Genomic DNA, 12,989 nt, shown 5'->3' with positions numbered 1-12,989 from the left:
CTCCGTGGAGCTTGGAGCTTTCATCCACGCCCTGCAGCACTTGACTGACGACAGTAATGGTGTCCGGTGGGCAGCTGGTAATCCAACGCTCCCGCTCCGGCTCAGAGGAACCAGAACTTCATCAAACAGAGACACTCATCTCTCACTGAAACCTTAGAAGGCATCAGAGACACCATCTCCACCTTCAGGAGCCTCTGTTTCCTCTGAAGACTGCGGTTATTCTCCACCCAAATCCACCTTCTACACACTCCACCTCAGACCTTAATTTGCCTTTTACCTTTTTTGTTTGTATTTCTTGAATTAGCCCCCCCCGCCTTTATTTATTATTTTACACCATTGCCCCTCATCCTCACGTTCTGCCGGTAGAAAAACCACCCTGAGGGTCGACAACATTAACAGACACCAGAACTGCCCTCTTCATCTTCTCCTCCTCCTCCTGTTTTTTTGTCTCACTCGTTACCTCAGCTTTCCCTAACAAGAGAACTTCAAGGTAGATTTCAGCTCGGCTCCATCCCAACACATTTATCAATGTCAGGGGAAAATATCCCTTTTGGAAAACTGACAAACCCCGGATCAGGATTCCACAATGAAAAAAAAAACTCTGTTGAAAGCCAGTGACGTTTCCTCGGCTTCTGCCACACTGACTCGATGCCAGGCTACGCAACTTATGTCATTCTTCTGCCGAAGGATTCACTAACGGTGACTAATAGTTCGTCCAGGCATAACTGTGTTGCCAAATGTCTAAATTCTTGCCAAAAAGCAATCGGAAATTAGCTAACGAGAACTACAACATCACAGTCACTAGGAGGATAATTAGTAGTTATGAGGATAATTAGGGTTGATTAGATCCTGGGGAAACTCAGGCAGCACGTTTACAGTTTCCTCTAGGTGCCAGTATGACAATGAGTGAACAGTGTTAAATACAGTATATAAATACACGGGGTCTTTGACTTGGATTAGCGTTCTATTCCTACATCGCAATGTAATTCGATTTTTGCTGTAAGTCGGAACTAACGTGCTCTACATAAGTACCTCTGTCGCTCACCTACGATAACTCGCTAGTAAAATCATAATCTAGGACAGGGGGGTCAAACATAAGGCCTGCGGTCCAAAACCGGCCCGCTAGGGGTTCAATCTGGCCCGCTTGATGAATTTTGAATTTTGCTTTGTAAAACTATATTTCTGCCCGCTTGATGAATTTTGAAAGTAAAACAAATATACAAACACTTCATGTTCATTATGCTTTGTAAAATTATATATCATTAAATATGATGGAATGGAAAAAACTAATGGAAACGGGGGGGAAAAGGGGAAAAACACAGACGTATCTTTATTTATTAAGTCATTATGTTCTGATTGTACTGGCTCAGCCCACTTGACGTCTAATCAGGCTGTATGTGGCCCCTAGGCGCACAAAAATGGTCGAAAAAAAAGGCAAAAAATCGTCTAATCAGGCTGTATGTGGCCCCTAAGCACACAAAATGGTCGGAAAAAAAGGCAAAAAATTCCAAAAAGTCAACAAAAACAAAAGAAAATAAATGTAGCAAAATCCATTGTATGGCGTACAAGCGGTGAATGTAAACAAAGCCCACGAAATGCCGGAGATCAAGGTAGTCGTAATCCGAGGACGTGCTGTTTATATTGGACCCCTATCATACACACAGACGCCACTAAATATGATGTAATCCCCTTATCCTGTGAATCTCCCTTTAAATCAATCTTGGCCTTGAGTCTTCTTCTTCCCTGTTTGTAAATGAAAACAGTGGTGCTATATGGATTTGCTGTTAGCCGCCAAGGTAAACATCCTGTCCGTATGGATAAATACGGCAACAGTGCCTTTAACGACTTCCTTTTTTTACGTTGCAAATTAGCCGTGAAAGCCACTGAGCCTGCAAATGAATGTCTTATTCTATAAATATTTTTTTGTCAGGTGAAACTAATTTACCTTTGATTGAACAGAAATAACCCAAGTGGAGATCTTTTAATTGCATATAAATATATTTATTTTTTATTTTCCTTTTACAACAAACCAATGCATTGGCTCAGTTACGCACACACATAAAATAGAGTATTAAAAATAAGTAAACTATATATAAATACGTATGCTAGAAGAACAAGAAACAGATGTAAAGTAGTATGGCCTTGTTTTAGGACCTTTCAGGAAATCCCCTCAACAGAACAAACAATACATTAACGTCCTCATAATTTGAATACGACCAAACTTTATGAAATAGTTTTGATTTTGACTGAGATTCACGTCAGTCTTTCCAAAGGCAGTCAATTAAACCAAACGTTATGCCAACCTTTAACATGTGGTACTTTCTCACTAATCCACAGTCATGAAATATTCTTTCTTGCAGCGTATGCAAGAAAACAGTAGAGTGTCTGATTTGCTAAGTAGAGATGAATTTTAAATTTTTCATTTATTGTGCATTTGTGTGTGTGTGGTTGTATGTGCATGTGTTTTTGGACTCTAGCGTCTGTCCAGCCAGAGATTATTATTATTATTTTTTGTCCCCCATTTTGCTGGACCTCTCTTCACCCTGACCGGCTCCCAGGGGCCCGTTGCTATGAGACACCCACACTAGTGGCCCCCAGCCTGTAGTATTTGTAGGTTGTTGCAGCTCATGGTTGTTGTAGAGTTGTTAAAAAGAAAAAAAAAAGTAGATTCCTTAAATTTACATACTTTTTTAGTTATTAGATTTTTTTTTTTTTTCTGTGAGTTTCCCCAAAAACAATATTCCTGAGGGACACACGCCCCTGTTAAAAAAGAAATTAAATACCCAACCATCTCTAGTTTATTTTCAGAGGACTCTCAGACAGCTTAAACGCAGTCATTAAAATTCACGCCATGCTGAAAGAGGATGAAATTAGATTGAAAAAGAAAAAAAAAAAAAAAAAAAAAAAAAAGTAAAGCGATGTTAAATGTTTCCACCAGGTTCGGGTCATTTTAGAGACTGACATGAAAATATTCCATGAAATTTTTCCCTCATGTCATACTTTTTCATCCTCCACATATAATGGCTCCAACAGGAGGGAAATCATCATTCTTTCTTTTCCTGTCGTTTACCATTTCCTCTCCTCCTACATCACAGTTAATTGTCAAGTAATGGTGGACAGATTGGTTAATCTGAGGTAATCCTGAGATAACGTTGATAGGTCTGACACTGATCCGTGCATTGATCGTGTGTGTGTGTGTTGGGTTAGGTTGGGGGGGGGGTACTTCCATTCACCAGTCTGGGTCACATTACAGGAAGGACTCCGTGGAGGGGCCCCTGCAGTTTAAACACGGGGCCACGCTACAATGCGAGGAGAGATTTTGCACTTCGACACTTAATGACAGATAGTTTCAGCACACGGAGCCAAAACAAACAGCGTCCACACACAGAGTTGAAGGTTTTTAGCCTCCAAATAAACCTGGACCGTGGCGATACTTCATTTCTCATCCACTGTGGACCTAGAACCTTCTCCTGACACCACCAGCACCTCTGCTGCTGCTGCTGCTGCTGCTGCGATGTGATTTTTAATCTTCGTCACTGAATCCCACCGACTCGTTATTCTTGAATCATATTTTCTCTACAGATTCCTGGACATGTAGTAAATCACCTTCTCTGGATCTGCTCCAAATCTGCCTGATCTATGAGTCTTATACAACTCTACATCTGTTTCATTTTTAGATTTATGTGGTTCATGAACTCAGTAGTAGGTAGCATTTGTTACCGACTCATCCTCATTGTTAGTTTTTATTGGCAACATTTACATATTTTTGCTATTTATCTGCCTGTTTTTTTTTTTAGCTATTTCTGACCCTAATGTTAGCTTTTTTGAGCTACATGCTAGGTAATCTTGTGCTCGTTAACTGATTTTAATTGGCTGTTCTTTAGCATTGATTTAAGTTAAACCATTTCTGTTCTGACACAGTTCTTTCTGGGCTTTTTTTCACTGATTATTTTAGCTATTTAGCTCTTTTTACCACAGTGATACTTAGTTCTACATCGTTGAGGATAATTTACAGGTCTCTGGAGCTAGCTTTTACATTTGTTACGTATTCTTGTGGCCAACTTATATGTTTTAATTGCTTTTTATAACTTTCTTTTCTTTCTGGAAATGGCTGTACATCAAGAACTCGAAGTGAATGTTTTGTTCTTAATTTGCGTCACTGTTTTTCCAGCAGTGGATTCAAGGTCATTTTATTCGCATTTAAAAAATATAATCGAATCTTTTGAAAGAAGAAGTAGTTCGACTAAGGTTGTCTCTGTGCTTTTCCAACGCCAAGACTGATATCGGTTTACGTTTAGCCAGGAAAAGAATGGAAAGAGTATGAAGTGACTCATCTATCAAAACACTTTTACAAATATCTTTTGTGTTTTTATATTAATTCAATGGTCGTGTGTCAACATTGGAATCTCTATTGTTCATTTAGATGTTTTTCTTTTTCACCTCATCCATCTGTCAATCCCGTAATTCCCGTTTTTACACACACTCACGCGCATCACTCTGTTAAAGTGGACCTTTATCAAGCTCTGATTGTCCACCCTCACACTGAGCAGCTGTTGCTTTGATGCTCTCAGAGCCCCTCTCAGATCATAGACCTGTGTCTCCTCCGACCGAGTGACAGAACAACAAACTGTTGTTTCTCTCCTGTGAAACTGATATCATCGCCTAAAGACTTCACAGGTATCTGTCCTGTGCCCTCAGGAGCTGCGGTATTCAAACACTGTCATTCAGTTACGGAGGATTAGCTCCACTCAAAAATTGGGACCCATCTCCTCTCTATTTCCACAACACGGCTGTTTGTTTGTTGCTGCTTTTGTCATGTAATGCTCTTCATGATGTGGCTGCTTCACCAGGCTCCTCTTTATCAGCTGTTACTTCTTTTCAAGAGCTTCTTCTTTTTATCTCGACCCTGCATTGTCCTCACTGACCTGACAGTGTGTGAATATCTATGTGTGTGTGTGTGTGTGTGTCACAGGCTAGCATGATGTTTAGCTCCGGCATCTTCTGGACGGGCCTGGTCTTCATCCCCATCACCTCTCTGGTCTTTGACGTGGCCTACAAAGTGTGAGTCTTCTCTTCTCTCTTTGCTTTGACTCTTCTGAAGAGACAGAAGTTTTTTTCTTTTTTTAAGTATTCAGGAAAAAAAATTAGGTAAAATATAATAATATTTTTCTTCTCAACTACACAGTGATATAATCACCAACAATCTTGAAATAATTAATGGGATTGATATTAGCCTCAAAATTGCTATTGATATTATAGCTAACGCTGACCATAGATGAATTATTTTTAATACACAAAACGATTTCCTTAATAGCTAAAAGTTATTCAAATGTATTGTAAATGTATTAAACACACTGAAACGGAAAGCCATTCTGCCTTAACAGTAGTCTGTTTTGCGAAAAAAAAAATCTAAACCTAGCTAAACATTGTATGTAACTGTTGGCACAAATAGCAAACTGTTAGCTGAGGTATGAAAATGTTATTAATTCAAATAAATATTTAAACATACCAACAAATTTAAATTTTATTTTAAAACATATACAAATTGTAATTTTTTGTTCTGAAAATAAGTCATGTAAGTTCTGCTAAATTTGTAGCAAAAATGAACTGTTAGCTAAGAACTGAGTCGTGACACGAAGTCTCATGAGCTCATCTCTTGAATGCAAACACATTTGTTAGACTTAAATAACCTTTTTCTAGCCCGCTCCAGAGGAGGAGGACCTGTCACGTGTTGGTATGTGACACAGTGTGTGTGTGTAATTTACAGGGTGAAGAAGGTGTGTTTCAAGACTCTGGTGGATGAAGTCCAGGAGCTGGAGGCCTTGTCCAAAGACCCTGGAGCCGTGGTGCACGGAAAGAGGTAGAAACACACAACACGTCACTGCTGCTGTCCATTATCATTTTGATGATGGACATAAAGGTTATGTATGCCAGTCAAAACCAATAGACATTTTCCATTTGGGTTCTGGAGAAGTAACAGTACATTATTAAGTGTTTAGAAAGCATTTCATTTGAGATATTTTCAAACCTTTTAAAGTGAGAACTCGGTCTTCTCATTCTGTAAAGACTTTTAGTTTAATGGAAAAGCCAAAGCACACAGAAAAAATTGCTGTGGTTTTTATACACTACAGTCTTGAATCCCCCTCTTCGTTCGGATACAAAGGCAGCAGAGTGTATCAAACTGGAACTCCTGCTCTGAGTTCTGGACCTGTCATGGTTCTGGATGTCTAGTGAACCTTGGCAGGGTTCTAGAGATATGTAAGAGAGCAGCTCTGTCCAAACTGGGACAATTATCTGCAGAGCTCACAGAGTTGGCCGCTCCGCGTCTCCGAACGGCAGAGGTTCAAAATGATGCCACACACCGCTTCATGTCATCAGTGATCAGCATCATCCGAAAGAAAACAGCAGTCTGATACTGTCCCCGCAAGTCTGCAGCCTCTGACTAAAAGTCTAACTCAGCAACCTGTGAGGACAAATTATCTTTAACTCCTTGAATCCTGGAGGAATTCCACCCATATTCCCATTTTCTTCTCCAAATATTCCACTGTGGAACAGAGAGAGAGAGAGATCTTTCAAATTGCTGCTAAATTGCGGTGTAATGTCAGTAATGGTGTCATTGGAGTAGATGGGCACCTTACATAATTTTTTTTAACCTTTGCTCTGAAGATTGAACGTTTTCATTTTAGAGCAGCCCATATTAAAGCCATAAATTATAATGAAAAGGATGCAGTGTCGGCAGTTCAGGTCTGTTCGGTTCAGAAAAATCTAAGACGGAACCAGAAGAAATTAACACCAATTCTGCGCAGGCACATTAGTGTGAACGCATCAGTGTGAATACATCAATGTGAACATGTTAGAATGTGATCTCCTGCTGGCTGAAAGTGATCCTCCTGCCTGGACACAGTCCCAGAGACTGACCTACACACACGCACGCACGTCGTTTGGAGTTAAAACACAGATGTATGTGTGATTATACCCACAGAATATGTGTAGGGACTGTGTGTGTAGAGGCAGGGGACTCTCGTACATGTTATCTTTGCTGAACCAGAGTGTGAGCAGGAAATGAACAGCTTTTAAAACAAAACCCTTGTTTTGTCTCCGGTGAAATATGTCCCATTTTTTTTGGACATTTCCAAAGCAATTCCGTCAAATGTTGGGAAATACCTTTCAGTTTCAATTTTGTCTCACTGGTAAACGTACTGTACAGCTATTTTTTAGGGACTTTTTTAAGGTAAAGATGTAACTGTTTTTGTAGTTCTCGCTACTATTTAGTCAAGTAAAAGTTATATTTATTGACATAGCATTTTTATTTATTTAATACCAACTGACTCTTTTAAATATGCAGATTTAAACCCATCAAATACCTGTAGTAGAACATGTACTAACTAACATGTACTAACATGTAGTTTATGAACCTTTTTGAAGTAACGTTCCCTACAGGTCAAAAGATGGAATCACAGTTGGATATTTTCACTCTGACTTTTCCAAACTATATTAATGTTTAAATGATTTTTTGTAGTCACAGTAATTTCCATTTAAAGTACAATTATTTAAAGACATTCCTGAAGCAAACATTCATTTTTGACTCTGACTGACACACCCTGACACACACACACATCTTTTTCTCAGTGTGAGGTCATTCATTGGCTGAGATTTTCTTCTTTTTCTTTTTTTAAATTATGACATGAAACATTGAACCAGGTGTCAAGCCCAAAGAAGGTCTTTGAATTTGTCTTTGCAGCTTAATAAAGACACGCACACACACACACACACTTTGATCCGCCGCCTTAGTCTCCAGAGTTTGGTGTTTGTAGCAGCAGCAGGTAAAGCAGTTGGCAGGTCCTTGGACTCCAGAGGTGCTTGGACAGAGTGGTGATGTATGGGTCATTAAATCTGCCTGTGGTGCTCAGCATGCTGCTAACACATGCCATTTTCACCCTCTTCCTCTCTCTCTGTCTCTCTGTGTGTGTGTGTGTGTGTGTGGGTACAGTCTGACAGAGAGAGCTCAGCTCCTGAAGAACGTCTTCAAGAAGAGTACAGTCAGTTTGTACCGCTCCGAGTCCATGCAGCAGAACCTCCTCCGTAAGTTACACCTCTTTTTTTTTCTTCGCTTCCTTTTTTTTTCTTCTTCTTCTTCTTCTTACTGGAGGCAGTTAGGTTCTCAGATTTATGGGATGTGCTCTTTCGTCGGTAGAGCAGATGGCTGTTCCTCCTTTTGACACACACTGGATCTCCAGAGAAGCCCATCCATCAGTTCATACTCTCATGCTCATCCAACGCTTCTTCATAAATATCTGTGCGTTAACCCAGGGCAGGGTCAGACCCAGGACTGAGAAAAACACAGACCTGTCTACAGTTACATCCGCTTAGAAATACAGAACAAATTTAAAATTACTTCTCTGTTGGATGTAGTAGACATTCTTGGCGCTGTTTCACTCAAGAACCCTCTTTGTCTATCTGTAAAAGAAGACAGTGATGATATGTTGTCTTAATCTCAGCGTAGAAGCTTGTTGTCTTGCTTGCTAACAGCAAACAAATATATTAACTATGAAGAAGCACATAAAAAAATAACGGATAATTTTTTTCTGGCATTATTATGCCCCCCTAATATTTAGAATCTTTAGAAACGACTTTTTTCCTTTTTTCCATTTTTGTTTTGTTTTGGGGTTTTTGTGTGTGTGTGTTTTTCAGTTGTTTGTCTGATCAGTTTGTTCTTTGTTTGTTTCATAGGTGGGGGTCAAACTTGTGTTGTGTGATTCTTTCTGTTTGTTTTGCCATTGCTCAGTCTTCACCCTGTTTACATTTCCGTTTTCTTTCTGTAGCTCCTTTATAGACGCCCCCTCCCGCTGCTACTATGCTTTCCCTCACCACTTCTCCTCCGTCCTTACTTCTTCCTTCTGGGTTGAGTTCAGTAGAGCCAGATAACAGTGAACAATGATGAAATGTTGCAATGTTATTCCCCCCCACTGTGCACTCGTCCCAGCCGCCTCCTTTGAACTTGTCCGTTGGCCTTCAGGTACTGACCCTGTCATATGACACCCGAAGGTGAGTCGGGGGCTCAAAGGTCAGAGAGGGACCCGGTAGAGAGGTTTAGGCGCAGGATCGTAGTGTTGTTTCGATGCTACTGCTAAGTTAAGAAAGAAAATGTTCAAATGTGTACAAATTGTTGTTGTTGTAGAGGATGTTGTAAGACTTTATATGAAGGTACGCTGATGAAGCACTACCTAACTGCTTATTAACAAAACATTTAAAAAAACATAAAAAAATAAAATGATCTTTATTTGTCCTACAATAGGGAAATTCCTCTGGCAATCAAACCCAGGCCGTTTTGTATGTAAGGCCGGTGTGATAACCGATACACTATGGAACCATAGTGTGATAACCGCTACACTATGGAACCATTATTACACAAGGCTATTTCTAAACAAAACAGATTTTACACAAAACATAAACATTTAGGTTTAACATTTTTTTACAAAATAATTATTTCGTGAAGAAGATGATGTCAAAATTTGTATTTTGTGACAAACAGAAGATTTTTTAAGAGATGAATTGGGTTCAAAGAAATCTATAGCAGAGAACAGTCTCCTCTAAGGCTAAGCTAATATAATGCTTAATTACAATAGAAATTGGAGGAAAGTACTGGAATTGTTTTTTCTAAATTGTGATTTTTATTGACTTTTTTTTTAATGAATTGAAATTCACCAATAAATCTGTTGATACAATAAGGTTACGAAACAAAATATTAGTTATTAGTTATCAAATTTCTGCTTTTTTCTAATAATGAAGAACATGGAGTATAATTCTAACTGACATGTTAGTGAGCAGCTACTCTAACGTTAAAATGTACACCTTCATGTGAAGTCTTACAATTCTGTTACATTTGATTTTGTTTTGTTTTTTTCTTTTGGAGAGATGTGCTTCTTTACTTGTAGTGACTGAAGTCACTCAAAAGCCTCAGTGCCTGGTTTATATATATATATATATATATATATATATTCTCAACACTGTGATCTCGTCTCTTACATCACGCAGCTTAACATCTACAGACAGCAGAGTTCTATAAACAGGTGATAGCTGCAGATCACATCAGGGGAAATAAAACTTTATTGTACTGTTTTTTGTTTTTTGTTTTTTCTAATCCAGATGTTTTGATCAGTTTTGGAGGAATCTCTGCTGTTAGGCCAACATCTGGCTTTTTCAGTAGCGGCCATTGGAAAAGCCCTGCTGGGAGTTGTTTCCACATTCTTAGCTCTGTAAATTAAATGTACTGTAGCATCTGCACGAGCCCATGTTCTTAACAGAAGAGGGGATTCAGAGAGCCAGTGGTCAATGTTTTTTTTTTTTTACGTCTTTTGGACACTGTTGAAAAGACAACACTATATTTAAATCAGATTTTATGTCACCAAGTTTGACCAATTGAAATACACTCCCAACAAGCACAGAGTAACAGAAAGTGTCATCAGTCCTACGAGGCAGAGAAGCACATTTTAGACGGTAAAAAAAAAAACCTTACTTTATGTTATTTGCTTAGATTTAATTTGTTCGTTTTGGTTCAAATTTGTTTTCCCAGACTAAAAGTGAATCGTTCATTAACGTGTCCAAACTCCTGTCCAACTGTTTCAGACGGCTACGCCTTCTCTCAAGACGAGAACGGAGTGGTGTCTCAGTCCGAGGTAATCAGAGCCTACGACACCACCAAGCAGAGAACCAGCGAGTGGTGAGCCCACGGCTCCTCCTCCTTCACTGGCCAATCAGAAGCCACAGTGGCCGTTTAACAGTGGTGATGTTTGAATCTAAAGTGAAGTGAAGCGCAAGGTGCTGGAGGATGTGGCTCCAGCTTTGATGGAGGATTTTGGGACATGATTGTGAAAAAGGACAGAGGAAAGTGATGTTTAATTAAGCTGAAGAAAAATGTCTAAGGTAAGAACGGTGAGGAACAAAAAGAACCTTCACTCTCACTATCAGCTGTAATCGTGTTTCCAGACATAACAAGCACTGTGCTTTTTTTTTTTTTTTTGCTTTTTTTTTTAAGCAGTCTGAATTTCTCCACTCTTCTGTCAATGTCAACGAAAACCGATCACCCAACACTGAGCCGAAAATCACTTCAAAATCTAAACCAAACACTGGTATAAATGTCAAAAGCACTGGCTCAAGATTTGATTTTTTAGATTTGGAATTGTGAGAGAGAGATTGCCAAAGAGCAGTTGTGAATACAATCTTTTACCTATTTGTGAATTAGACAAAAAACTCTCCACCAAAAACAATCTCCCTCCTGATTCAGTTCCAGCTCTGCCTGGACCTCTTCGCACGAGACCTGTCTTTCATATTCTTTAGTGTAAGGCCTTACATTTCGCTCACGCCTCTCTTCATATTATTTTCTAAGTTGAAGCTACGCTTCTGTCGTCGTATGTAGATATCGTGCCTGGTGTCGTTTCGTTTCGAACACTTCTCGGTAGGAATCGCCTCTGGTCGTACACTGTAGCCCTGTTTATGTTAGCGTTTCCGCGCCGAACTGTCACTCCTGAGGAACAACAGCATTCCACACTTCACTTCATCTCCGATCTCACGAGGTGCCTACGTACAACTCTTCCCTCATAGATGAAAAACTTAGCCAAGAATTGTTTATCCAGCTTTAGCTTAGAATAGCGCTAACACATACACACACACACACACACACACCTCTGTAGCTGTGAGGAACTTCTAGATTGTATGTAAAGAAAGAGACATTTCCTCCAGGTCTCACATTTGAAGAGACCTGTAGTTTTTATTCACAACCAGTAAGGCAGTCTCCAAAAAGTTGTGGTGCCTTCTCTGTCCTAGGAAAAAGGGACCGTGCGATCGATGTTATCCCTGTGATTGCCCTTAAATTATCACAAAAATTGACAGTTATCAAGGAATAAACCTTTGTTTTAATTGGCCAAAACATGAAACAGTCAAAATTTAAAGTTAAAATTCATGCAGTGTACATAATGATGCCGGAAAACGATGAGATGTAGCAGAAAGGGAAATTAGTAAATCCATGGTTCAAATATGTTCTCAAAAAGGGATAAACCATGAAGACAGAACCTCTGTCTCCCTCCACGGTGTTTCACTGGTACAATGTCAAAGCTACAGAGGTAAATGAAAGGTGTTGTTTCTGCGTCGTTGAACGAACCGCGACCAAGTCTTCGTTCAACCTCGGTAAAGTGTTTTCCCTTGAAATGGAGATTTTATCCCTATAACATAAGTGCCATTAGCTTAAGGGAGAAAGACAAAATAGCCAGGAAAACTCCACGACATTATCCAAACTACTTTGTCTCTCTAGTTATTTCGTGGATTTGTATTTTTATATTGGAGATGTATGACTTTTGCATTGACTCAGCTTTGTAATGACTCGTCTGTGACTCTCTGTTCAATTCTTTGGTTTGTCTTGGCAGGCTAGCGTAGACTGAATGAGGACGCTTTGCTTTTCTTAAGGGTCTTGTTATTATTATTATTATTATTATTATTGATATTAATATTGTTATGAGCTTGAGTTAATAACGACTGACTACTTGATGTTAACTTTTGTGCGTGGTTGTGTTCTTCTCCCTATGGGAGATCAGATTTCAGACAGTACAGGTGTTTGTGTGTGTCTGTCTGCGCGTCACTTTTTTTGCTTGCATGTGCATGTGCTGTGTGTGTGAGATCAGTGCGCGTGTGTGTGTGTGTGTTTTCATTAAGAGTGACCTGTTGGTATGTGTGTGTTTGTCATCTCTAGTAGGGACCAAATCCTGCTTTTATAACCATGTTTGGGGGACCTATCACAAAGTGGGTACAAACCTCTGGCTCCTGTGATTACGAAATGCCAAGATATTGTGGTCAAAGTGTCGCTGTGAAACTCGCTAGCAAAACATTACCTTGACGCACCACATGGGGCAGTCTGTGCTTACTCCAGTTACACTGTCTAGAACAGGCGTGGGCAAACTTTTTGACGAAAGGCTAAAATGCTAAAAATGCTCTTAGCT

At 39.5% G+C, this 12,989-nt stretch overlaps 1 protein-coding gene across 10 annotated transcripts in view; it reads left to right on the top strand.

Moving 5' to 3' along the window:
- Positions 1 to 12,078, top strand: part of atp8a1 (ATPase phospholipid transporting 8A1) — a 99,041-nt gene extending 86,963 nt beyond the window's left edge. For 9 of the 10 annotated variants that reach the window (XM_008326523.3, XM_025063501.1, XM_025063503.1 and 6 more), the window contains 4 exons: positions 4,973 to 5,061; positions 5,768 to 5,860; positions 7,991 to 8,082; positions 10,627 to 12,078. In XM_008326523.3, coding sequence (XP_008324745.2) covers positions 4,973 to 5,061; positions 5,768 to 5,860; positions 7,991 to 8,082; positions 10,627 to 10,724 — 372 coding nt within the window. In that variant the 3' untranslated portion in view covers positions 10,725 to 12,078. Of the gene's footprint in view, positions 1 to 4,972; positions 5,062 to 5,767; positions 5,861 to 7,990; positions 8,083 to 8,822; positions 9,046 to 10,626 lie in introns of all 10 variants that reach the window. The other variant, XR_003052104.1, reaches the window with a different exon arrangement.
- Positions 12,079 to 12,989: the final 911 nt, after the last annotated feature.

The sequence above is a fragment of the Cynoglossus semilaevis genome, chromosome 15 (assembly GCF_000523025.1).
Source record: "Cynoglossus semilaevis isolate Cse_v1.0 chromosome 15, Cse_v1.0, whole genome shotgun sequence".
NCBI classification, from domain to species: Eukaryota; Metazoa; Chordata; class Actinopteri; order Pleuronectiformes; family Cynoglossidae; genus Cynoglossus; species Cynoglossus semilaevis.
This window is presented reverse-complemented; position numbering and strand designations above follow the sequence as displayed.